The sequence below is a fragment of the Hoplias malabaricus genome, chromosome 14 (assembly GCF_029633855.1).
Source record: "Hoplias malabaricus isolate fHopMal1 chromosome 14, fHopMal1.hap1, whole genome shotgun sequence".
NCBI lineage: Eukaryota > Metazoa > Chordata > Actinopteri > Characiformes > Erythrinidae > Hoplias > Hoplias malabaricus.
This window is the reverse complement of record NC_089813.1, coordinates 11,053,848-11,078,162: the sequence shown is the minus strand read 5'-3', so window position 1 is coordinate 11,078,162 and position 24,315 is coordinate 11,053,848. Positions and strand designations below refer to the sequence as shown.

General features: G+C 41.7%; 1 protein-coding gene across 1 annotated transcript; it reads right to left on the bottom strand.

Moving 5' to 3' along the window:
- Positions 1-327: 327 nt before the first annotated feature.
- On the bottom strand, positions 328-20,906 carry si:ch211-251b21.1 (uncharacterized protein LOC571720 homolog). Its single transcript, XM_066644199.1, has 10 exons — positions 20,754-20,906; positions 20,233-20,294; positions 16,173-16,204; positions 13,312-13,491; positions 10,847-11,073; positions 10,595-10,692; positions 6,935-7,152; positions 5,858-6,077; positions 2,192-2,436; positions 328-1,022 (listed from the first exon to the last, which is right to left on the bottom strand). Exons 2-10 carry the CDS (start codon positions 20,291-20,293, stop codon positions 924-926), a joined length of 1,380 nt encoding a protein of 459 aa, XP_066500296.1. The 5' UTR covers position 20,294; positions 20,754-20,906; the 3' UTR covers positions 328-923.
- Between the last annotated feature and the right edge of the window lie 3,409 nt (positions 20,907-24,315).

Here is a 24,315-nt window from a genome sequence, read left to right as displayed (position 1 = left end):
TTTGTGTTATAGCATTTGCGTCCATCTCCGTCAGTCCGCCCATAGTCCTACAGATGTATAGTTTTAAGAAATTGCCTTAGTTGACCTCAGATCTTTTCACAGCTCTGAGAGTGTAGTTACAGTGGGTTTTGATCAGGAAGCTGTAATTAGCTTATAAATACTAAAGTGACTGTGAGGAGTCTGGTGTGTTCTCCAAGTGTCCACACTGGTTTCCTCCCATGGCCTAAAAACACACGTTTGTAGGTGGATTGGCAACTCAGAAGTGTGTGTAGATGTGAGTGAATGTGTGTTTATGAAGTGTGTGTTGCCCTGTGAAGAACTGGCGCCCCCGCCAGGGTGTGTTCCGGGTAGGCTCCTGGCCCACCGCGACCCTGACCTGGATAAGCAGTTACAGCCAATGAATGAATATTAAAGTGAACTGTTTTCTTAGAGCAGAACACGATTCACCACAATAAACAGACCACTGTGCTTTACTTATAACATCAGCACTGGCATTACAATATAAAATCAACAAAACATTTGACATATGCCTTGGCTTCTCAGAATTCACACCAAACTCAATTTGAACCCAGTTGTATTTGCTAGATCCAACTTTTAAACTAAGAGTAATATCACGTCAACTACTAAGTCTACAACCACTGTTAGATGCATCTGTATTTTTGAGTGGGTCATTTGTAATCTTAGGGCACAGATGAGGTTTGTCTATGGCTGGGGAATGAAGAACAGTGTCTCTCAAGCTCCAAACAAATCCTAATATTGTAAATTTGTCAAATGAAAATATATGATCAAGCGATGCAGTAAAAATGAAGTCTCACATGCAGTTAAAATGAGCAGTCTCTAAAGTAGTTATTTTATAAGAGATGAAAAATCAATAGAGTAAAGGAACAGAAATCACACATTTCCTCTGTCAGCACTGAGCAGATTTAAGCTTTGCTTTTCTCATCTGTTTCAGCTGATGTCTTCTCGTCTCTTCTTCCGAAGCGTTGACTTAGCTCTGTGTTCAAGACCGAACAACAGGATTTCTAAAAGGAAGAGTTACAGACTATTGAATATGATGAAATGTTCTTTAAGGTATCTCCAATAAAGACAATGGTTCTACACAAACACTCAAAAAACCTTTTTCAGTACCCTTTCCACAAAGGTGCTATAAAAGACTATACAATATATTATCCATTAATCTGAAGAATCATTTCACAACGCAAGAATACTTTAACCACAATGTTTTGATCCTATTCCAAAATATTATTTATATTTCCTCACCATTTGCTAACCCTTCAGTCAGTTTGCGAAATGGAAAAAGTCCAGTGTTTGTATGCAGACCTAGCTCCGTAAATGCAAAAAAAAACAACAACAAAAAAACCCTAAGGTTCTCAGTTCAAAATCGCTCAGGTTTTTGTCTGTGCTTTGCTGGTTGAGCCATGAGAAACAGCATCTGGAGGCATTTGGATGGTAGAGAAACCTCTTAACATTGAAAAACATGAAAACAGATGAGGATGTTGCTCTATTTCTGCTCCATAGATGGGTAATATTGAATTATTTTTGATGTTACGCATTACTTAACGTGGAACTGACTCCAGATTTGGGAGAATGCTAACTGCATGTAAACATAGACTGAAAGTGTTGCAAAACTAAACAACTCGAGTTGCAAATAAGATTCTGTTGTAACTCAAACACTGAATAAATTAAAGTTCAGCCACATATATGCTATGGTCGGTGGCTTACTCAAACATAAGTTCACAGCTTGTGAACGAACACAAACAAGAGGGAGTGGGTTGGTTGACTTCCTGTTAGAACAGGAGTTCCTCAGAATTGTTTATGTTCTGAGTGTTCATTGGCCTATATAGAACCATAGTTATTACTGAAGAACCACTGAATAACCATCTCTTTTAAGACGTTATAGTAAGCAGCATTACTTGAAGTACGTGCAGCTGTGTCAGATCATGCGATTTCATTTGACAACGGCATCTTTGTCTCCCAATTCTTCTGATCTATAGAGTTTTCCCTATTCATTAACCTGAATGAAACGGGAAAGCGAAGTTCCATAGGGCTTGTCCAACCCTACAACAGTTGCTCTGAAAGAAGGCATTTGTGCGCAAACACTTGACTGACACAGTGTGGACTAAAGTTAGCTCGCCACCCAATTCAACACGGTTCTAAGGTCCGCAAATCTGACAGCTAGCCCTGGACCCACCTGCTGTGTGTTAGCGATGCTTCGTGACTTGGCCGTCAGCTCCATGAGGGCCATAGCAACTCCCAGGCCCAGGCCCAGTGCCAGGAGCAGGAAGACGCCTTTCAGGCTGCTGGCCTTGAGGGGAGTGGCTTGGGCGTTTTCCGCGACACAGCTGCTGGCCCACCACTTGCTGCGGAGGTAATCCAGCTCCCCGGACTCACTCAGCTGGAGGATGGCCACACTTAAGTTTTTCATCATGGGAAAGCCTTAAAACATACACACACAATCTTGTATCTGTGTGTTTTGGGGACATTACATAGACTTCCATTCATATTGTGGAGACGTAACTTTTCAATACGTATATTTTGCTTAAATCTAACACTAACCCAAACCTTAACCTGAATTTAAAACATATTCACAGTCCCCACAATGTGAGTGTGTAAACAGCTTTGGATTCACACAGTATTATATATTCCTGGCACACACACACACCCACACGGACTGTTGAGAAGATTAGACCCAAGACTAGACTAAGAATCATTTTCAGCGATGATTCAGTGTAATCCATGACCAGACGTAATGCATGTGCGTAAACCAAGCATGTCCAATGATGCATCATGAATTCATCTATTTATGCCAATACATTGCATAATATGCTCTGCATGATCAGATTCAATGATACAACAGTTAATCGTGATCTCATTGTAGACTGGGGTTGTTAAAAGCATCTTAGCATGAACATCTGTATTAAATGGTCGAATGAGCATCACATTAAACTCAGTGCTAAAAGTTAAGATGATCGTAATAGTATACTACCAGCATTTTGGGAAACTTGGCCCTGAAAAGTTATATCCGGTAACAGCAGGGTTTGCCTAAATCAGAGCGCTGACCACCTGCTGCAACAGCTATTGTCAGTTTACTGTCATCTGCCATCTTACCATTAACTGCACTTGAAGAAACTCAAAAGACAGAATAATAGATGTACCAGTAACAATAACATCAGACTTTCAGTCCTTCCTTTCGTCAGCTTCAACAGAAGAGCCTGAAATTAGTAGGTCAAGCCTTGGTATTGCACAGTTACTTTGTTGGCAGACAGAATTGCCAATTTGGAACAAAAGACGTAAGGGACATGCCCTTTGAAAAAATTACCTATGTCATTTTGTCCTTTTCTTTTTGAAGTGCCCCATTTAATCCAAGGTCTTTTTGGAGAAAGGGGCATACTGAACAAAGGGCACGTGGAAAATCCATTTTGCTGAAAATGTTAAGAAAAACTGCACTGAAGTAAACTAAAATATGTAAAATAATAGACTGTGGAGATTATCTGCAACCTATCAGAAGCAAATATAGCTTTCCCTTAAAACTAATCCATAAAAGATCTACATATAGCATCTACAATAGGTTCAATGTGTTTAATGTATTTCCTTTGTAAATCGTGTACGGCCTTGAATCGGTGAATATGGTGATTATTGTGGATTCACATGTTCATTGCTTGTATTAACACTGGATGGCACATTCCATAAAAATTGATGTAGGATTGTGAAGTTTGAAGAATGATTAAAAACACCCACAGAAAGGGTATTCATGACTGGGCATTTCACAAGCCACAAGTCCCTAAAAGCAAAAACACTACTGTTATATTGATTTTATACAACACTGGAGGTTGTGGTGTCATTCCCCATGTGTTCCATTGTTTGATTATTACAGTCTCCTGTGCTCTGATGTTTAGGAGATAACAAGAGGTTGTGATGTCATTTCCCCATGTGTACTAGTGTTATTTAACTTTTATAGACCCAGGAGGGTGTGATGATGTTTCTCTGTGTGTACTGGTGTTATATTACTTTTATAGATCACAGAAGGTTGTGATATCATTTCTCCTAGTGTACTAGTGTTATATTACTTTTATAGATCACAGGACGTTGTGATGTCATTCCCCCTAGTGTACTAGTGTTATATTACTTTTATAGATCACAGGAGGTTGTGATGTCATTCCCCCTAGTGTACTAGTGTTATATTACTTTTATAGATCACAGGAGGTTGTGATGTCATTTCTCCTAGTGTACTAGTGTTATATTACTTTTATAGATCACAGGAGGTTGTGATGTCATTTCTCCTAGTGTACTAGTGTTATATTACTTTTATAGATCACAGGAGGTTGTGATGTTGTTTCTCATAGTGTATTAGTGTTATATTACTTTTATAGATCACAGGAGGTTGTGATGTCATTTCCTCATGTGTACTAGTGTTATATTACTTTTATAGATCACAGGAGGTTGTGATGTCATTTCTCCTAGTGTACTAGTGTTATATTACTTTTATAGATCACAGGAGGTTGTGATGTCATTTCTCCTAGTGTAATAGTGTTATATTACTTTTATAGATCACAGGAGGTTGTGATGTCATTTCTCCTAGTGTAATAGTGTTATATTACTTTTATAGATCACAGGAGGTTGTGATGTCATTTCCTCATGTGTACTAGTGTTATATTACTTTTATAGATCACAGGAGGTTGTGATGTCATTTCTCCTAGTGTAATAGTGTTATATTACTTTTATAGATCACAGGAGGTTGTGATGTCATTTCTCCTAGTGTAATAGTGTTATATTACTTTTATAGATCACAGAAGGTTGTGATGTCATTTCTCCGTGTACTAGTGTTATATTACTTTTATAGATCACAGGAGGTTGTGATGTCATTTCTCCTAGTGTACTAGTGTTATATTACTTTTATAGATCACAGGAGGTTGTGATGTCATTTCCTCATGTGTACTAGTGTTATATTACTTTTATAGATCACAGGAGGTTGTGATGTCATTTCTCCTAGTGTACTAGTGTTATATTACTTTTATAGATCACAGAAGGTTGTGATGTCATTTCTCCGTGTACTAGTGTTATATTACTTTTATAGATCACAGGAGGTTGTGATGTCATTTCTCCTAGTATAATAGTGTTATATTACTTTTATAGATCACAGTAGGTTGTGATGTCATTTCTCCGTGTACTAGTGTTATGTTACTTTTATAGATCACAGGAGGTTGTGATGTCATTTCCTCATGTGTACTAGTGTTATATTACTTTTATAGATCACAGGAGGTTGTGATGTTGTTTTTCCTAGTGCATTAGTGTTATATTAATTTTATACAACACCTGAAGTTTTGATGTCATTTATTTTGGGTTCTATTGCTTGATTACCATCAACTCCTGTGGTCATTGTAGGTTGTGATATCATTTCCCCTAGTGTTAAATAATTTTATTTACCACAGTTACACCCTAATGTTCTATTTTTTATTTTTTTTACAACACAGGAGGTTTTGTTTTTATTCCCCTGGGTTCCATTGCCCCATTACTATAACATTCTGTGTCCTCTTATTTATAGCATGGTTTAGGGGGTTGTGATGTTATTTTCCCTCATGTTCCAGTGTTATATTGTTTTAACAGAATACAGAGGTTTGTAAGGACATTCTCATAATGTTCCACTGCCTTATTATCACAACCTGCAGTGTTTCATTGCTTTTAAACTTAACAATTGTTTAAAAGTTTTGATGATATTCCCTGTCAGGATCCAGGGATTGATTACCATAACCTCCTTAGTTCTATTGTTTTTAAACAAAACAGTAGGTTTCAATGTCATTCCCCTTATTGCTCTAGTGTTTTCTTACATTAGGACTTTAGGAGAGGCAGTATTATTTACCTAAAGGAGCTGCAACGCTGTAACCTCTCATGCCAACAATCTCTGGACAGCGCATCAGGTTGCAATAGCGTGCCACAGCCAAGTCCAGAGACACAGACTCGCCAATAAAGGCGTAATCCTCCTCCTGAACTCTGCGAATGCCCTCCTCCATCGTCTTAGCATAGCTCTGCTGCCTTTCCATATTCTCATAGATTCGCCGGTACACAGGATCGTTGGAGTTCTACTCAGAAAACAGGCAAAAGACCAAAAAATTTCACAGGCACTTTCTTTCACAGGGTGGCATTCAACAAAGCCTCTAAGATGTCAATGTAGAAAAAATACATTAAGTTCAAAACTGAAGTTTATGCTTAAAACACAATTTCTAAACTTAATACATTGTTCATGCCGTTTAAAATATGTTTACATTTGTACCAATAATTACTTCTCCTCAAATAACAGTGTCTCAGGTTTGTTAAATGTGCATTTATTTGTCCGTGTCATCTACAAATTTTAATAAAAGATGCTTGGGGTCTAAACTAAATGTCTGAGACAATACCACAAAGATACCCCAATTATAAAACTACCCCAAGGATTAAATGAACCACTCAGAAGTTCTTGTTTAAGCCGTTTCTGTTCAGTTCCCTTTGGTCTCCACTCTCATTTTTGCCCGTTGGCCTGGTTCTCTCATTTTTCAGCTATCAGTTTTTGATTGATTGCCTCATTACTCCACTTCCACTGTGTATGTTTTACACGGTTTAACCTCGTTATTGAGCTTTTACATAAACGAGTGTCTGGCGCTGTGATCGTAGATACTCAGACAAGGGGGCGGTAGAGTTCTAAAGTCTTGGCACCTGACGTTCGAAGGGGAGCAAAATCAGATCAGCTCAAAAATAACTGCATTTGACCCCTTTAAATATCCTGGAACTGGGTTTGTATTTTTAAAAGCAAATATCTGCTGATACTAATATAATTATGGTGTCGCTGTGCCTAATATGACCAGGGACATGTGTGTCCAAAGATAAAGGTGAGTTCTGATATTGGGTAGATTATATATAATAATTTTATAGTGCCTTGCAGTAGCACACAGCTCAGCCGTACCTTGAAGAAATTGAGAGAGGAAGAGCCGTGCAGTGTTCCATACTTCACGATATTTTGATTAGCTAGATCCTCAAAGCTCTTGATTGAAAGCTGCTGGTTATCAGAACGGAGCCAAGAGCTGAGGTTGGCAAAGAAGGAGGCCAGCACCACTAACGAGAATATCCACCAGATGGCAGTAATCACCCGCCCTGACAAGGCCTTTGGGTGAGGCCCAGCACCTGAGAGAGAGAGAGAGAGAGAGAGAGGTTAGCAGTTAGTAAGAGCGAACATCTTATCTGAGCTCTAGGCCTGACATAAAGACAAGAAAGCTGAAGGTAAAGCACCATATATGTGCACTCTTTTCTACTGAGAAGAAAGTTTCAGTGCATTGCCCATAGTTGGTGTCCTATACAATACAAAACAACCATTAAATACAAAGTACAAAGCAGAAAACATCCAGTCACTCACACGGTCACACCTGTGGACAGTTTCACACACTCACCCTGTCACTCACACACTCACCTGTGGAGAGTTTCACACACTCACCCTGTCACTCACACACTCACCTGTGGACAGTTTCACACACTCACCTGTGGACAGTTTCACACACTCACCCTGTCACTCACACACTCACCTGTGGAGAGTTTCACACACTCACCCTGTCACTCACACACTCACCTGTGGACAGTTTCACACACTCACCTGTGGACAGTTTCACACACTCACCCTGTCACTCACACACTCACCTGTGGAGAGTTTCACACACTCACCCTGTCACTCACACACTCACCTGTGGACAGTTTCACACACTCACCCTGTCACTCACACACTCACCTGTGGACAGTTTCACACACACGCCCAGTCACACACACACTCACATCTCTGGATAGTTTCACACACTCACCCTGTCACACACACACTCACACCTGTGGGCAGTTTCACACATTCACTCAGTCACTCACACACACACCTGTGGACAGCTTCACACACTCACCCTGTCACTCACACACTCAAACCTGTGGACAGTTTCACACACTCACCCAGTCACTCACACACTCACACACTCACCTGTGGACAGTTTCACACACTCGCCCAGTCACACACACACTCACCCTGTCACACACACACTCACACCTGTGGACAGTTTCACACACTCACCCAGTCACTCACACACTCACACCTGTGGACAGTTTCACACATTCACTCAGTCACTCACACACACACCTGTGGACAGCTTCACACACTCACCCTGTCACACACACACTCAAACCTGTGGACAGTTTCACACACTCACCCTGTCACTCACACACTCACACCTGTGGGCAGTTTCAACCATTCACTCAGTCACTCACACACACACACCTGTGGACAGTTTCACACACTCACCCAGTCACTCACACACTCACACCTGTGGACAGTTTCACACACTCACCCAGTCTCACACACACACACACACACACACTTCTGGACAGTTTCACACACTCACCCAGTCACTCACACACTCACACCTGTGGACAGTTTCACACACTCACCCTGTCACTCACACAATCACACCTGTGGACAGTTTCACACACTCACCCTGTCACTCACACACTCACCTGTGGACAGTTTCACACATTCACTCAGTCACTCACACACACACCTGTGGACAGTTTCACACACTCACCCTGTCACTCACACACTCAAACCTGTGGACAGTTTCACACACTCACCCTGTCACTCACACCTGTGGACAGTTTCACACACTCACCCAGTCACTCACACACTCACACCTGTGGAAAGTTTTACACACTCACCCTGTCACTCACACACTCACACCTGTGGAAAGTTTCACACACTCACCCTGTCACTCACACACTCACCTGTGGACAGTTTCACACACTCACCCTGTCACACACACACTCACACCTGTGGACAGTTTCACACACTCACCCAGTCACACACAAACACACACACACACACTTCTGGACAGTTTCACACACTCACCCAGTCACTCACACCTGTGGACAGTTTCACACACTCACCCTGTCACTCACACACTCACCTGTGGACAGTTTCACACATTCACTCAGTCACTCACACACACACCTGTGGACAGTTTCACACACTCACCCTGTCACTCACACACTCAAACCTGTGGACAGTTTCACACACTCACCCTGTCACACACACACTCACACCTGTGGACAGTTTCACACATTCACTCAGTCACTCACACACACACCTGTGGAAAGTTTCACACACTCACCCTGTCACTCACACACTCACCTGTGGACAGTTTCACACACTCACCCTGTCACACACACACTCACACCTGTGGACAGTTTCACACACTCACCCAGTCACACACAAACACACACACACACACTTCTGGACAGTTTCACACACTCACCCAGTCACTCACACCTGTGGACAGTTTCACACACTCACCCTGTCACTCACACACTCACCTGTGGACAGTTTCACACATTCACTCAGTCACTCACACACACACCTGTGGACAGTTTCACACACTCACCCTGTCACTCACACACTCAAACCTGTGGACAGTTTCACACACTCACCCTGTCACTCACACCTGTGGACAGTTTCACACACTCACCCAGTCACTCACACACTCACACCTGTGGACAGTTTCACACACTCACCCTGTCACTCACACACACACACTTCTGGACAGTTTCACACACTCACCCAGTCACTCACACCTGTGGACAGTTTCACACACTCACCCAGACACTCACACGCACACCTGTGGAAAGTTTCACACACTCACCCAGTCACTCACACACTCACCCTGTCACTCACACACTCACACCTGTGTGCAGTTTCACACACTCACCCTGTTACTCACACACTCACACCTATGGACAGTTTCACACACTCACCCAGTCACTCACACACTCACACCTGTGGACAGTTTCACACACTCACCCAGTCACTCACACACTCACACCGGTGGACAGTTTCACACACTCACCCTGTCACTCACACACTCACACCTGTGGACAGTTTCACACACTCACCCAGTCACTCACACACTCACACCTGTGGACAGTTTCACACACTCACCCTGTCACTCACACACACACACACACCTGTGGGCAGTTTCACACACTCACCCAGTCACACACACACACACTTCTGGACAGTTTCACACACTCACCCAGTCACTCACACATCTCACACCTGTGGACAGTTTCACACACTCACCCTATCACTCACACCTGTGGACGGTTACACACACTCACCCAGACATTCACACGCACACCTGTGGAAAGTTTCACACACTCACCCAGTCACTCACGACAGTTTCACACACTCACCGTGTCACTCACACACACACACACCTGTGGACAGTTTCACACAGTCAATTCACCTATTATCACATGCTTTTGGACTGTGAGAGGAAACCTACACAGACACAGGGACATTACCTGCAGCGCCACCATGACGCCCTGTTTAACAAATCAGCTTGAATATTTCAATTTCTTTGATCTAGTCTTGTGAAACATTTGTTGTAAACGTGTACTTTATAATCGTTTTGACTGGTTCAACACCTCAACACTTTTTCAAAGCACTGTAGATAACATCAGTGTGTCACAAAGCAAAGCGCAATGGAAAATCATTTTCTTCTCAGTAGATAAGTGTGTGTATGCGGTGGTTAAAGCAGTGTGGCACCTTGCAGAGTCAGGGCTCCGATGGTGTACCAGAAGCTGTGAGAGAATGTGAAGTGATTGTCCTGAGTCTGGGGTTCTTCCCATTCCGATGGGCTAATCCTTCATAAAACACACACACACAACCAATCAAAGGACTTATTTCAGTCAACCTCATATCCCCCTTATCTTAAACCATAAATCTGGCTGTGGTGATAACTTCTATTCAATTTCCAGGCTGTAGATAAGAGAGACAAGTAGAAGGAGAGGCTCTCACCGAGCCGCCAAGTAGATACAGAAGGAAGTGAGCAGATACGCCACCAGGATGCCCATCCACATCTCAGTGGAGAACAGGTTTAAGAAGCTCAGATAGTGCGACTCGTCAGAGGCGATGTCTTTCCTCATCACGAAGCTGAGGCCCGTCTGCATGAATGGCTTGCTCATGTCCACTGCAGCCTCTCGGACGGCAGTGAGGGTGAGGGGGGCCACAGCCAGGTCAGCGTCCTAATCACAGAAAAAGATAAACCAGCTTAGCTGTGGTAGTTTTGGGGTTTATTCTCTTTTTACAGGGTTTTGAATTACTTAGGTTTCCTAAGAAAAAAAATACCTTCAGTATCAGTCAAAAGTGTTCTAGTCTTTGTAATTGAGTAAAACTACAAGTGTTCAAATACAATAATACATTCAGTTATTTGTTTGTTTGTTCGTTCATCCTGTTTAGGGTCCTATCCTGGGCCCGTGGCCTACTGGGAATCACTGGGTACAATACAAGAACATACCCTGGAAGGGGCACCAGTCCATCACAGTCACTCACACCTATGGACAATTCTAAACAGCCAATCTACTACCAGTGTGTGTTTTTGGACTGTGGGAGGAAACCCATGTTGACACAAGGAAAACACATACAGCACAAGTCCCTGGAAATCTGTGACAGGGACATTACCTGCAGCTCCTCTGTGCTGCCCTTTTTTAAACTGAAACAACTCCGGGTGACTGTCTGTGAAGGGTTTGGTGTGTTCTCCCTGTGTCCCCATGGGTTTCCTCCCACTGTCCAAAAACACACGTTGGTAGGTGGATTGGCGACTTAAAAGTGTCCATAGGTGTGTGTGTGTGTGAGTGTGTGTTGCCCTGTGAAGTACTGGCGCCCCCTCCAGGGTGTATTCCCGCCTTGCGCCCAATGATTCCAGGTAGGCTCCAGACCCACCGCGACCCTGAACTGGATAAGGGTTACAGAGAATGAATGAATGAATATCATTTCATATCGTATCATTTACGTAACATCTTGTTGTTTACATAAAACATGAAAAAAAAAATAATGCTAACCACACACTATCAGACATTAAAAATACTTTCACCTCTGAATACATGTGTTTTTGGACCCAGACTATGATTTTGCAAAGAATGGGAGGTGTGGTTGTGGTGTGAGTATTTGCAGGAGCCAAGATGAAAAATTAAATAAAAATGAAAATTAATAAATAATATCATAGCTGTATTTGATGAGAATGTTAGAAAAGCTAAGTTTGTAGAATTTCATAGAAACAGTGGTGTTTCATCAATGAATATCCTCTTTAGTCTATGCTCATGTTTAGTCTGGGTCTGGGAAAAAGGCCTTTATTTTGTGGGGGGTTTTAGCTCTTGCTTTTAGGAGGTGGGCTTTTTAAGGGGCCCTCTTCAGCCAAATTTCCCATTCTAATATTTATGGGTGAGAAAACTTCAGTGAAAACTGAACCTTTAAGTTTGCTGATTAATGTTATCAGAATCAATCTGTATCTATATCTCTATATTTATATACACTAATCAACCATAACGTTATGACCACCTCGTTTCTACACTCATCGTCCATTCTCTCAGCTCCATTCACGGTACAGGAGGACTTTGGTGTTCTATAATTACAAACAGAAGTCCAGCTGTTGCTGTGCATACTTTGTCTGCCCCCTTTCACCCTGTTCTTCAATGTTCAGGACCCCCACAAGACCATTCATTCATTCATTATCTGTAACCCTTATCCAATTCAGGGTCACGGTGGGTCCAGAGCCTACCTGGAATCATTGGGCGCAAGGCGGGAATACACCCTGGAGGGGGCGCCAGTCCTTCACAGGGCACCACTCACACCTACGGACACTTTTGAGTCGCCAATTCACCTACCAACATGTGTTTTTGTAGGAGGAAACCGGAGCACCCAGAGGAAACCCACGCAGACACAGGGAGAACACACCACACTCCTCACAGTCAGTCACCCGGAGCGGGAATCGAACCCACAACCTCCAGGTCCGTGGAGCTGTGTGACTGCGACACTCCATGCTGCGCCACCGTGCCGCCAGTAGCCACCACATCAGTCAATATTTTTCAATGGTCAGGACCCCCAGGAAACCATCACAGAGCAGGTATGGTTTTTATGGTGGTCTTCTGGGGTTCCTGACCATTGAAGAACAGGGTGAACAGGGGCCAACAAAGAATGCAGAGCAACAGATGGACTACAGTTTGTAATTGTAGATCTACAAAGTGCTCCTGTGTGGTCAGTGGAGCTGAGAAAATGGACAGTGAGCGTAGAAACAAGGTTGATCGGTGTATATCTGCTGGAAAGTGGCCTAACACAGTGTGTGAAATGACATAAGATTTGTTCAAAATTCAGAACTTTTTACGAGACGCTTGAATTTAGTGAGGGATACTTTGGACTAGAGATGTCCAAAAAAATAAAGCCTATTTAATGAAGCATTAAACATTTCTTTAGTAGTAGGAACTCACCCCTCTCACGACTTCTCCGATCATGCCCGCCCAGTTCCCTCGCTCGTCCTTGACCCCGTATTTGCCATCCTTCACCAGGTGAACTTCATACTTGAATCCTACTTTTTTGGCCAGTGTTGAGAGCAGGTCCATGCAGAAACCTTCCAACTCTGAGCCTTTGGACATAGTGTATGGCTCTTGCTGCAGAACAGTTTTGTGCCGATTCATTTACTCTTCACATACAGCTACTCAAACATCACAAACATCTTCACTGTCTTCCACCCAGTCACAGAGGATGTGTCTCAATATCTGCTCAGCCTTGCCACCTATTGGCTACATAGCTTGGCCAAGCAGCAATTTAACTCAAAACTAAGCTTAGTTAATTATTTACTTACAATTAAACAGCACTTTTTTAGATGCCCAAAGCACCTTAAATTCTTTGGAACCTTAAAGAATAACCAGTGGTGGACAAAGTACCATGTACTTGAGTAAAAGTACAGATACTGAAGGTAAAATATTACTCCAGTAAAAGTAGAAGTCCTCATTGTAGATCTCTACTTCAGTAAAAATACAAAAGTATTTACCTTCAAATGTACTTAAGTATCGAACGTAAAAGTACCATGACGTGCTATGGCTCTATTATGGCTCTATTATCATTTTTGTAACAAGACTCAAGCTTAACACATTGTAGGTGAAATACTCTAGTGTCGCTCTTGGTTCCCCAGACTTTTAACAGAATGACATTAATTAGTCTGACACTGAACACAACAGAAATGGCTAAAGATTAACTGCAATGAATGATGTTAAATCAGCTATTACATACACCCAAGGTGGTGCCCCTCCAAACCAACAGAGGTCGCTGTCTCTTGAGTATTAAGCCCAATTCATGCTCCTGTGTTGAATTTATGCCGTAGGCAGCACGGTCTGATGTGCACCTCTCCAGAAATGTAATTCGTAACTCATGCAGACCACAATGACTGAGTTTGACAGTTGAAATAAAGCCCTAGTGGTTTGGTGGTGTAATTGCAGAGTGACGCAGACGCCAACGCACAAGTATAAACTTTAACAATGACATAGGACACTTGTGCATAACATAGTTTTATACTCATTTAGGAATATTAGGCAAGATTTGTAAATTTTTCTGCTCCTGGGGCTCCTCTGAGTGCAATTAAGTTTTACAGCACTGTACTGAAATTGGTAGGGAGATGAAGGACAGGTGGTTTCGTACCTTCCTTCAAAAGTTTCATAGTGCAGTGTCTGCAGTACTGAGCCCAGAGTAGGAATGACAGAGGCTCTATTCTCCCTATTACAGGTCAGTGAAGCATCACAATCATTTTGAAACTGTAATTTTAAGGTAAAAATATTAGTGTTCCTTCAAGCTCTGTTTTGTCTACGTAGTTGTAGAGTACAGAGGAACCTCTACCTACGAACTTGACCCGGTTCGTAAGTAGAAAAGTTCGTTTCTCGAGTCAATTTTCCCCTTTTAAAATAATGGAAAAGCAATTAATGTGTTCCAGCCCCCACCCCGAAAGTCCCCCTTTTTGAACTGATATATGTTTACAACACTCTCAAATTAGTAAAAAAAAAATACATGTGGCATTACTAAAAATAAAAGAGAAATGCAGTGGTAACAGTAATAAAAAAGAAATAAAGTTTTAAGTGGTTACACATCGCTACCTTGAAGACGTGACGACTGGCTGGAGGAGTAACACAGGCACTGGCTGTATGACGGGAGGTGGGGGTGGGTGGAATAACGGAGAGTAGGCGGTGAATGTGGGGAGACGGAGAGTAGATACGGCTTAACTTAGCACGAATTTAGATGTCTGCTATTTACACTAATGCTAAATTGCTAAAGCTACAACTTGCTAATCTTAAAAGCTCACTCAAGTCTGGGAGCGCTGGGAGACTCGCCTATTGGGGTCAGTGGCCATTTCCAGCCGCCGGCTCAGCGGAGGCTCGGGTTCGTTTCTAGAGTCATGGTTTGTTGGTGGAGGCAAAAAATATTCAAATGCCGGTTCGTATCTTTGAAAGTTCGTTAGTATAGGCATTCGTTAGAAGAGGTTCCACTGTATATTTTTACGTAGTTGCATGAGCTATTTCTGCAATTCTGAGACACCTGTTTCTTAAACATGCTACGGTTTTATTTTTCTGACTTCTTCTCTGAGACTCATTTTTGTCTTTTGGACTTGTTGATCTCTCTGTACTGATTTTTGGGTTTTGTAATATTTTTTCTCCTTTTGACCTCACTTCACATATTGTGTTTCATAAATCTCCAACTGACTCTCACCCTTGGTGAGTGATTTGTGACATCTACAGTTCCATAAACCTTGTATGAATGAAGAGTAGTTACTGATGACTTAAATACAGCCAAAAACTAAATGATAAAAATTATTTTGTTAATTCATAACGGTTCCAAGAACTGAAAGTGATTAACTCCAGTGTCAATTTCACACAACACTTGATTTAAAACCTTTTCGTAATGTAGTGGAGTAAAAAGTAAGATATTTGACTCTCTGAAATGTAGTGGAGTTAAAGTAAAAAGTCACCCATAATACAAATACTTCAGTTAAGTTCAGATACATGAATAAAGCACTTAAGTGTAGTAACGAATCACATTTACTTTGTTAATGTCCACCACTGAGAATAACCTCCATAAATGTACAGCATCCACCAAGATTACACGTACATGCAAGAAGACAAGTTATCTAGCTTATTGGCTAGTTCAAACAGGCAAGTCTTACCGGGCAAAGCTATTTATACAAAAGAACAAATTACTAAAGCCATCGTAAGTAAACAAATAAATATATATGGCCAATATTTTCTGCTTACTAAGTATTGAGACACAGTTGCTAACTCTTCTGACCAAAACTTGTTTCTCTTACCTTAATGGTGGTCACCTTCAATGGCGGTGGCTCTAATGATAAAAAAACAAAACAATTAGGGGAATATGGTCAGTGGCATTGCTGTGTTGGTGACATTCCCAGAGCTGAATTAACACCTTTTTCATACAAAAGAACAGTTTGTGAGGGAAAAATATCACACACATAATTCTGTCCTCACTCAAAACAGTGAGTGAGTCAAGTCCTGTTTCATGACTGAGATTTCTGTTAGCAAATGTCATACGTTACGCCATACTTTTCACCTTTTGACGAAATTTGCTTTGTGGACTTGGATATGCCACACGCGTGAATTGCATTAAGATTTTGGCTAGTGTTGTGAATGTTTTTGGGTGTAGTGTGTAGTTGTTATTGCCTTCATTAGAAGCTTATGAGTTGACTCAGTGTCTAATAGAAAATGGTTTCATTTAGTAAGATGTCCTTTCCATTTTTAGACAATAAATACATTACCAGTCATTTCCACCTTCAGCTAATGTTGCTCAGTTCAGCAAGAGGACTGTAATAGTGCTGAGCTAGCAAAGCTAGCAAGCATGGTAATCTACAAATTAGCTTGATATTCTAAGCATTTGTCAATTAGCAAAGCCAGTTAAGTAAATAATATGTAAACAACAATATTAGACAATTTTGTTCTACCAGTTTTGCCTCAGCCCAGTTAGCAAGAGGACAGACAGCCATGTTTGTTCCACTGAGGGCAAAGCTGGAGGTCCATTAGCGTTTTGCTCAGTGTTTTATGGGCAGACAATCGGTGTATGCCACGTTGTATAGATCTTTTCCATTCACAGTCCAATTTACAGATATTTCCTTAATTTCTTTCTCTTGTCATTAATGTATTTCTCACAGTTAATATTTGTATTAGTTTATTTTACAGAATAAAAGTCTCTGTGCATTTAAAATGCAATTAAAATCCAGTTAGGTCCTGTACAGTAATCTTAGTGGCTCTGTGGTTAACAAGTTGTCTACAGTTAAATAAATAAATAAATAAATAAAATACTATGTTTACAAGCCAGTGGACTGATATGTTCGCTTAGTTCAGTCTGTTTTTGGAGTATGCTTTTGTCCATTTAATTTCATTTAGGTCAATGCAGGGTCTTTTCTGTGCAGGGGGTCGCTGTTAATTCATTAGTATGTATTAAGCTAAATGTGAAATAATTAGGATTGAATCTTTATTTAACTCCACATGCATTAATTCAATTTGAGGACCCCCTTGAGGGATAAACCAATTATCAAATCCTTAATTAGATAGGAGCCAAACAATGGTTCAACAAGAGCAAGGCAAACAGTCAGAGAGCGCGGGAGAGAGAGAGGGAGAGAGAAAGAGAAACACCGTCTGTCTCAATCTGACAAGGAGAAGGACTCTTGTAAGACATTCTTGGCAGTAAATGAAGCGTTTCTTCATGCTGCGCCGTGCTTTATATTCCTCTTCACACAGAGGCAAATATCCCCTGCTTTACCAGACAGGAACAATGTCTCAGTTGTGCTGCCGCTCTCTTTGCCCCCCGTCCCAAGCTTCATGGCCACTAATCGCCCTTTAACCAAATAAAGTCGCTTAAAAGGACATGGAGGGAGCCAGACTGCGCTGTTGTTGTGGAGCTTGTCCAGTCGTTCCCAAGTCCGAGATGAAATGTGCTCCTGAGAAAGAGGAGCCACCATTTGCTGGGAAAGTGCCCTGCTTCTCTCCTCCAAGTGCTTGTTGTTGTGTTTTTAAGGCTAGCGAACAGGCCTTAACCCTTTACACTGCAAAGGCCCATACAGTGTAGTCGGTGAGATTCCTTGCAGTCGTGCACTGAGGAATGTTGTTATTGAACTCTGGGTTTATTTGCTAATGTAGTGTTTTTGCAAAGTGGAAAACATTGAACAATTCTTGCTTGAAAACATCATAGCTAGCTTTATGTAAATTAGCAGGACGGCAGTTATTTACATATAACCCAGCCTTGCTTTCACCCTTGCCTAGTGGTTATGGAATATGTGTTGTGTGCAGTAAGTTTGGAACAAACCAGTTTCATGAGGCCCTTTGCATCTAAACATCACTAAAGCTATTAAGGCGAAATATCAAACATGATTTTTTGGAAAATAATAAGGACAAAGTTGATCAAATACTTTAAAAACAACTGCACTAATGTTCAGAAGTCAGTAGATTAAGGGTGAAGAAAAAGTCATGGGTTTCCTGTGGGAGTCTGTCAAAGCTGCCCAGTGCCACTGACACCCATTGTACTTTTTTGCCAAAATTATGAATATCTTACAATCCAGCCAAAGCACTGCTGTCAGCAGCCTGTCCTGCATATCTGACCGCTTGGTTAGTGGTCACTAATTGATTACTCACAGTCTTTGTAGAGGATGGCAGTCTCTTTCTGCTCTTTAAATACTGATCATTCAGAGCCAACTCAAGCGTCAGATGGAGCGCCAGATAGCCGCTGTGTTCGGCTACTGAAGCAATACGTCATGCTGCCACTAGCCCTTCCTACATCCTACTGACCTTTGCTGACCTACTAGAGGAAAGCCAAGGCCAGACCTAATTAATAACACAAATAATGGTTTAAATGTAGTTTTAGGCGCTCAGAACAAAACTGACCAAAAACTTTCATTTGTCAGTTCACGTAGGTATTCTACTGAATATTTAAATTCACATCATTGGCAGGTGTTACCTTCTAAATCTTCTAGAAACATATGTAATCCTTAAATCTGAGTTAAGACTGCACAAGGCATTTGGCTGCTGCTGGTATAAAGCACAGCACAACATTTGTGTATTAGGGGTTTGCTCAAGGATGGTTTTTGGTGTAGTCTTCCAAGTTATGCATATGTTTCAGTAGTGAGCCAAAGAAAAGATGAATTCCTGATATTTTAAAGCCAACAGCTGTCTCTAAGTGTAACTTGAAAATGAACAGTATATGCACTGACCCCAACCCCCCTCCCCCAGCTGACCTAAAATAATTTATTTCATTTCAGTGCATTGGAGCATTTCTCTGCACTAGCGGTATTTATTTTTTGGGTTGTGTAATTTTATATACACACAGGGGTTAGACAATGAAACTGAAACACCTGTCACTTTAGTGTGGGAAGTTTCATGGCTAAATTGGAGCAGTCTGGTGGCCAATCTTCATTAATTGCACATTGCACCAGTAAGACCATGTGCATCCAGTGGTTCAAACGTTGTATCCTGAAGACGGTGCCGTGTATCAGGACGACACCAATACACACAGCAAGACTGGTGAAAGATTGGTTTGATGAACATGAAAGTGAAGTTGAACATCTCCCATGGCCTGCACAGTCACCAGATCTAAATATTATTGAGCCACTTTGGGGTGTTTTGGAGGAGCGAGTCAGGAAACGTTTTCCTCCACCAGCATCACCTAGAGACCTGGCCACTATCCTGCAAGAAGAATGGCTTCAAATCCCTCTGACCACTGTGCGGGACTTGTATATGTCATTCCCAAGACGAACTGATGCTGTATTGGCCGCAAAAGGAGGCCCTACACCATACTAATAAATTATTGTGGTCTAAAACCGGGTGTTTCAGTTTCATTGTCCAACCCCTGTATATGACGTAGATGCAGGTAGTATTTATATCAGTGTCCAGTGTACTGTATTGTCATATGCAAAAATGATATGTTTTATTTAAAAAAATGATGTATATTACTACCAAAAAAAAAATTATATTTTTGATTTTTCAACTGTAAATCAAGCATTTTTTCAAAGCTGTTAAATGTTTACCCCTCACAGAACGCATACTAGACTTGAGTTAGGTCATATACATACAACAAGATAAAACTGATCAATACCAAAATAGTCAGCGAAACATCTTTGCATTAATTTTCTGATATATTTGAATGCATACAACTGTGATGAATGAGGACCACTGCTTTCTATCTCTCACATTAACATATAGAAATGTAAAAAAATCTGTTGATTTACGCTTGAGTCTAATTAGATTTTGTGATGTCATATTAAACTATAAGTAAATATACAGAGGGTGGAAAATTGATTCAATTGATTCAAGGGGCAGAAACTGGCTTCCATGAATATGTGGTCACAATGTTGTCTCAGTTACCTGCAGTGCAGAGGTCAGCAATTAAAGCTGCAGCAAAGAAGAAAAGTCTCAGTGTGGCCATCCTGAAAATGACATGAGCCACACATCAGAGGAAATCATAGTAGTTAAAAAAAAAAAAAAAAATAATAATAATAAAAACAGTTCATTCTTTACAGCTCTCTCCAAAAACTATGGCGTCATCCTCCTGAAGCAAATTCTACTACCACTTACTACTGAGTGCCAACGTAGACACCCCTAGTCAAATTAAATGAATTAAATTAGAATATGTTAAGTTTGTGTCTTTTACAGAGAACCCACTCCTAATCAGTTGACTGTACAATCCCTTTCCAGTAAGGTATGGAATTACTTATTGGAATACATAAATCTTCAGTGTTTAAGGCTGTCCAAACTCCTCTAAACATTCAGATAAAAGACATTCAACACAACAGATCAAAACCATAAACAGTTTAGGGTTAGGGTTAGAGTTAGTTCTGTTCTAACACTAACCCTAACCCAAGTTTACATGTACATGACAAACTTACCCTGGTGTGGGTTCAGCTCCAGCTCCACTATAGGCAGAACATAGGGACCCCCAACATTTAAAGCAAGTCGAAACACCCCAGTGTCAGAAAGAAGCCAATGGGAAGGAGTGGGACGTTCTAGAAAGTGGAGGGAAGAATGGGGCTAGAGAATTTGACCATGACAAATCCACATGGATTTATGGGTGGTGGAAGGGAAGATAGCCGGGTGTGTGTGCATGTGTGTGTGTATGGGGAGGGTAGATGTGGGAGGTGGGTGTGTGAGAAGCACAAACCCAAGAAAAACAAGCATGTGATTTTCAAGCCAACGGATTTGACAAAGGCTCAGAACTTTAAGAGGCTCTCAGTGAAAACAGGGTTAAAATGACAGGAAGAGGCCCAGAAAGGAGAGTGGTCTAGTGGATAAAGCAGAAACAGAACCAGGGACATAGCGGATAGTAAGTTAACACAGTGTTCTGAAGGTTTAAAGAAAACCACAAGCCTAATATTTTGTGTTTTCCGTGTGTCCCCTCTTAGCCGAATTAACATCTTCTACTCTTCTGGCAAGGTTTTACACTAGACGTTGTGGTGAGGGAATTGTTCTACTCAGACAGCTACTGAGTTGCTGCCCCATTCTATTGCTAATAAAGCTTTACTATAGAGATTAACCAAACTTGTGGGATTTAAAGGGGAATTATTATGAAATAATTATGTGCACGGACGGCACGGTACGGTGGTGCAGCAGGTAGTGTCTTAGTCACACAGCTCCAGGGTCCTGTAGGTTGTGGGTTCGATTGCCGCTCCGGGTGACTGTCTGTGAGGAGTTTGGTGTGTTCTCCCTGTGTCTGCGTGGGTTTCCTCCGGGTGCTCCGGTTTCCTCCCACAGTCCAAAAACACACATTGGTAGGTGGATTGGCGACTCTGTGTGTCTGTAGGTGTGTGTGTGTGTTGCCCTGTGAAGGACTGGCGCCCCCTCCAGGGTGTATTCCCGCCTTGCGCCCAATGATTCCAGGTAGGCTCTGGACCCACCGCGACCCTGAACTGGATAAGGGTTACAGATAATGAATGAATGTTCTGACTTTTTGCTTCTTGTTATATCCCATCTCCCAGTCTGAATCTCCAAACACAGCACTGGACCCTGCTTATATGAGGCTAAATTACAAAATTAGCCTTGTTAGCTACAGTTAGGTGCAGCCTAAAGCTAGCTGTTCCTTAACAACCAGTGCTCAATGTGATTACAAATATTCACTTCGATGTAATTTGTCAGAAGGCAGCTTGCAATTTTCATCATGTTATAGATGTAGACATGGTGATAGTAGTCTTTGTGGAAAAAACGTAACGTGCCTAAATTGTGCTCAAATATCGGCAGGTATGTTATTTTGGAACCGCTAATTAGTACTAAACCACTACTAATACCCCTAATATTCTTATATACTAATGTCCCTGAGAGCAAGGAGACCACAGACAACGGTTGGCCCACTGAGGGCAAAGTTGGAGGTCCACTGGCGTTTTACAGTGTTTTCTGGGCGGACCACTGGTGATTAAACAGAATTTTAGACAAAATGCCACATTTTAGCACTTTTCCATTCACAGTCCAATTTGCAAAATGGAGTGTTCTTTTGTTAGTCTTTATAAATGAGGTTAGTATATAATATTAATCCAGCACAGTGTTAATTTTCAGCCGTTTGGATGGCCCCCTTATTGTGACTGTGTAAAAAAAGTCACTAATATAAACGACAAGAAAACATCACAATATATAGCATTACACCAGAAAATACTTGTAAATTAGAACTGTCTGGCGTATGTTACACAAAATTATATTGCACATGATTTAAACTCCATATTAATAATCCACGACCCTGAACTGGATAGTAGTAGTTATTTAATACAAATTATTAATTCCAAAATAACATAAGGGAGTATGTTGATGGACCTATTGGTAATAGTGCGGTGATGATACTTGAGTTGGGTATTGAACTCCAGTCTCCTGTGTGAGGGGCAGTGGTGGTGGACACTATGTTTTAGTAACAACACATAGCAGCAATTAGCAAAAATGCCTGAATTATTATTATGGGCAAAAGTACAGATAAAAAACATAAGCTAGTAGTAGGCTGGCCTCTCTGTTGAATAAACAATAGCATGGTTAGTTGTAGTGTGTTGTGGACACTGTGACTTTAAAGTCTTCTTCATTGCATGACTTAACATTGACTTTGTTTACCTCGTGAAGATTGAGCTCCCTTTAAAGCTTAGCTGCAGTGTACGGTCAGCCTGTGCATGTTTAAGCACTACTTAATTGTAAGACATAATGTGAATTTATTAGACTTTACAAGGGACCTATGCCAAAGACCCTTAAAGGTTTTAAACCCTTACAACAAACTTTGCCCATTCTAAGAAGCAGGCAGCCACACTGACATGCTGACCGGGCTCTGAAGGCAGAGGCTGAAGTGCGGGGGGTGGGAGGGGGTAATAAATGTGGATCTGAAGGCGCACTTCCAACGCCTCCAGAATTCTAATGAACTCCACTTTTGTATGAGTGACAAGAGCCTACAATCTCTGTCACTCACTGGGCCGTGCAAGTCCCAGGATGGTTTCGGGCCCACGGAAGAGCCCCGGCCCCTAGGCAACCGGCGACAGCCGTTGCCATGGTGACTGGAGATCGAGGCGAGTCTGGCCCTTTGTCCTTCATGCCAGTCATAAGCGAAGACGAATCCATCAATGTACTTTATTGACAACACACACACAGGGGCCAAGGGCGCAGAGCAATGAGCTAATACTTCGGACAACGTAGTGCATGACAGTGGCCACATTAGGTCAAAACTGGCAGCCGGAACACTGTTCAGGCAGAACAGTGGGGCTTTTTTATTGCTATTTGGAGATGTAATTGGCCGTCAAGTGCAGGGCAAGGCTTTATTCAGTGACATTTTTTCCCAACAGGGGTCCTCAGTGCAGTGTCAGTGGGGTTGGGACTGGACAAAAAAGGGAGTCCTCTCAAAAGAGACATAATAGCACTGAATGAGCATGGCTGGGAGCTGCAGTCTTTTACTTGGTCAATACTGGGCTTAAGTAAACAAGGTAATGTTGAAGTATATATGCTATTTGACCAAACTGGTGTAGAAATACTCTATTAAAAGGGAGTTTGCTCTTCGTTATGCTGAAGGTAGTTTTGCTCCAACACTTCTCCAAGGTCCTGGGGTTATGTGTTCAGTCCTTCAATCCCAATGTGTTCTCCTTGTGTCTGTGTGGGTTTCCTCAAGGTGATCCTGTTTCAAAAACGTGTGTTGGTAGGTGGATTGACTGTGCAAAACTGTCCACTTGTGTAAGCGTGTGATGCCTGTGATGGCCTTGCGCCCAATGATTCTGGGTAGACACTCGACACACCGTGACCTTGAACAGGATGAAGCTGTTTCAGAAAATGACTGAATGAATGAGTTTGCTGTCAGATTGTTCAGTTAAACTCTTGATTCACTTTTTCATTTATACACCATGACCCTGAGTAGAAAGCAAGCTACAGCAAATGAAAGACTGATATTTTGGAAAGTAAACAAATTAGGTGTAATTGCTGATTTTAACGCACTAACGAATAGGA

Excerpts from the sequence above, each read along its gene's own strand:
- si:ch211-251b21.1 (XM_066644199.1), bottom strand. The coding sequence starts at position 20,293 with ATGGCCACACTGAGACTTTTCTTCTTTGCTGCAGCTTTAATTGCTGAC. Across the intron at positions 16,205-20,232 it reads TGCTGACCTCTGCACTGCAG|AGCCACCGCCATTGAAGGTG; the intron begins GTAACTGAGACA and ends TTTTATCATTAG. Across the intron at positions 2,437-5,857 it reads CAGCGTTGCAGCTCCTTTAG|GCTTTCCCATGATGAAAAAC; the intron begins GTAAATAATACT and ends GTATGTTTTAAG.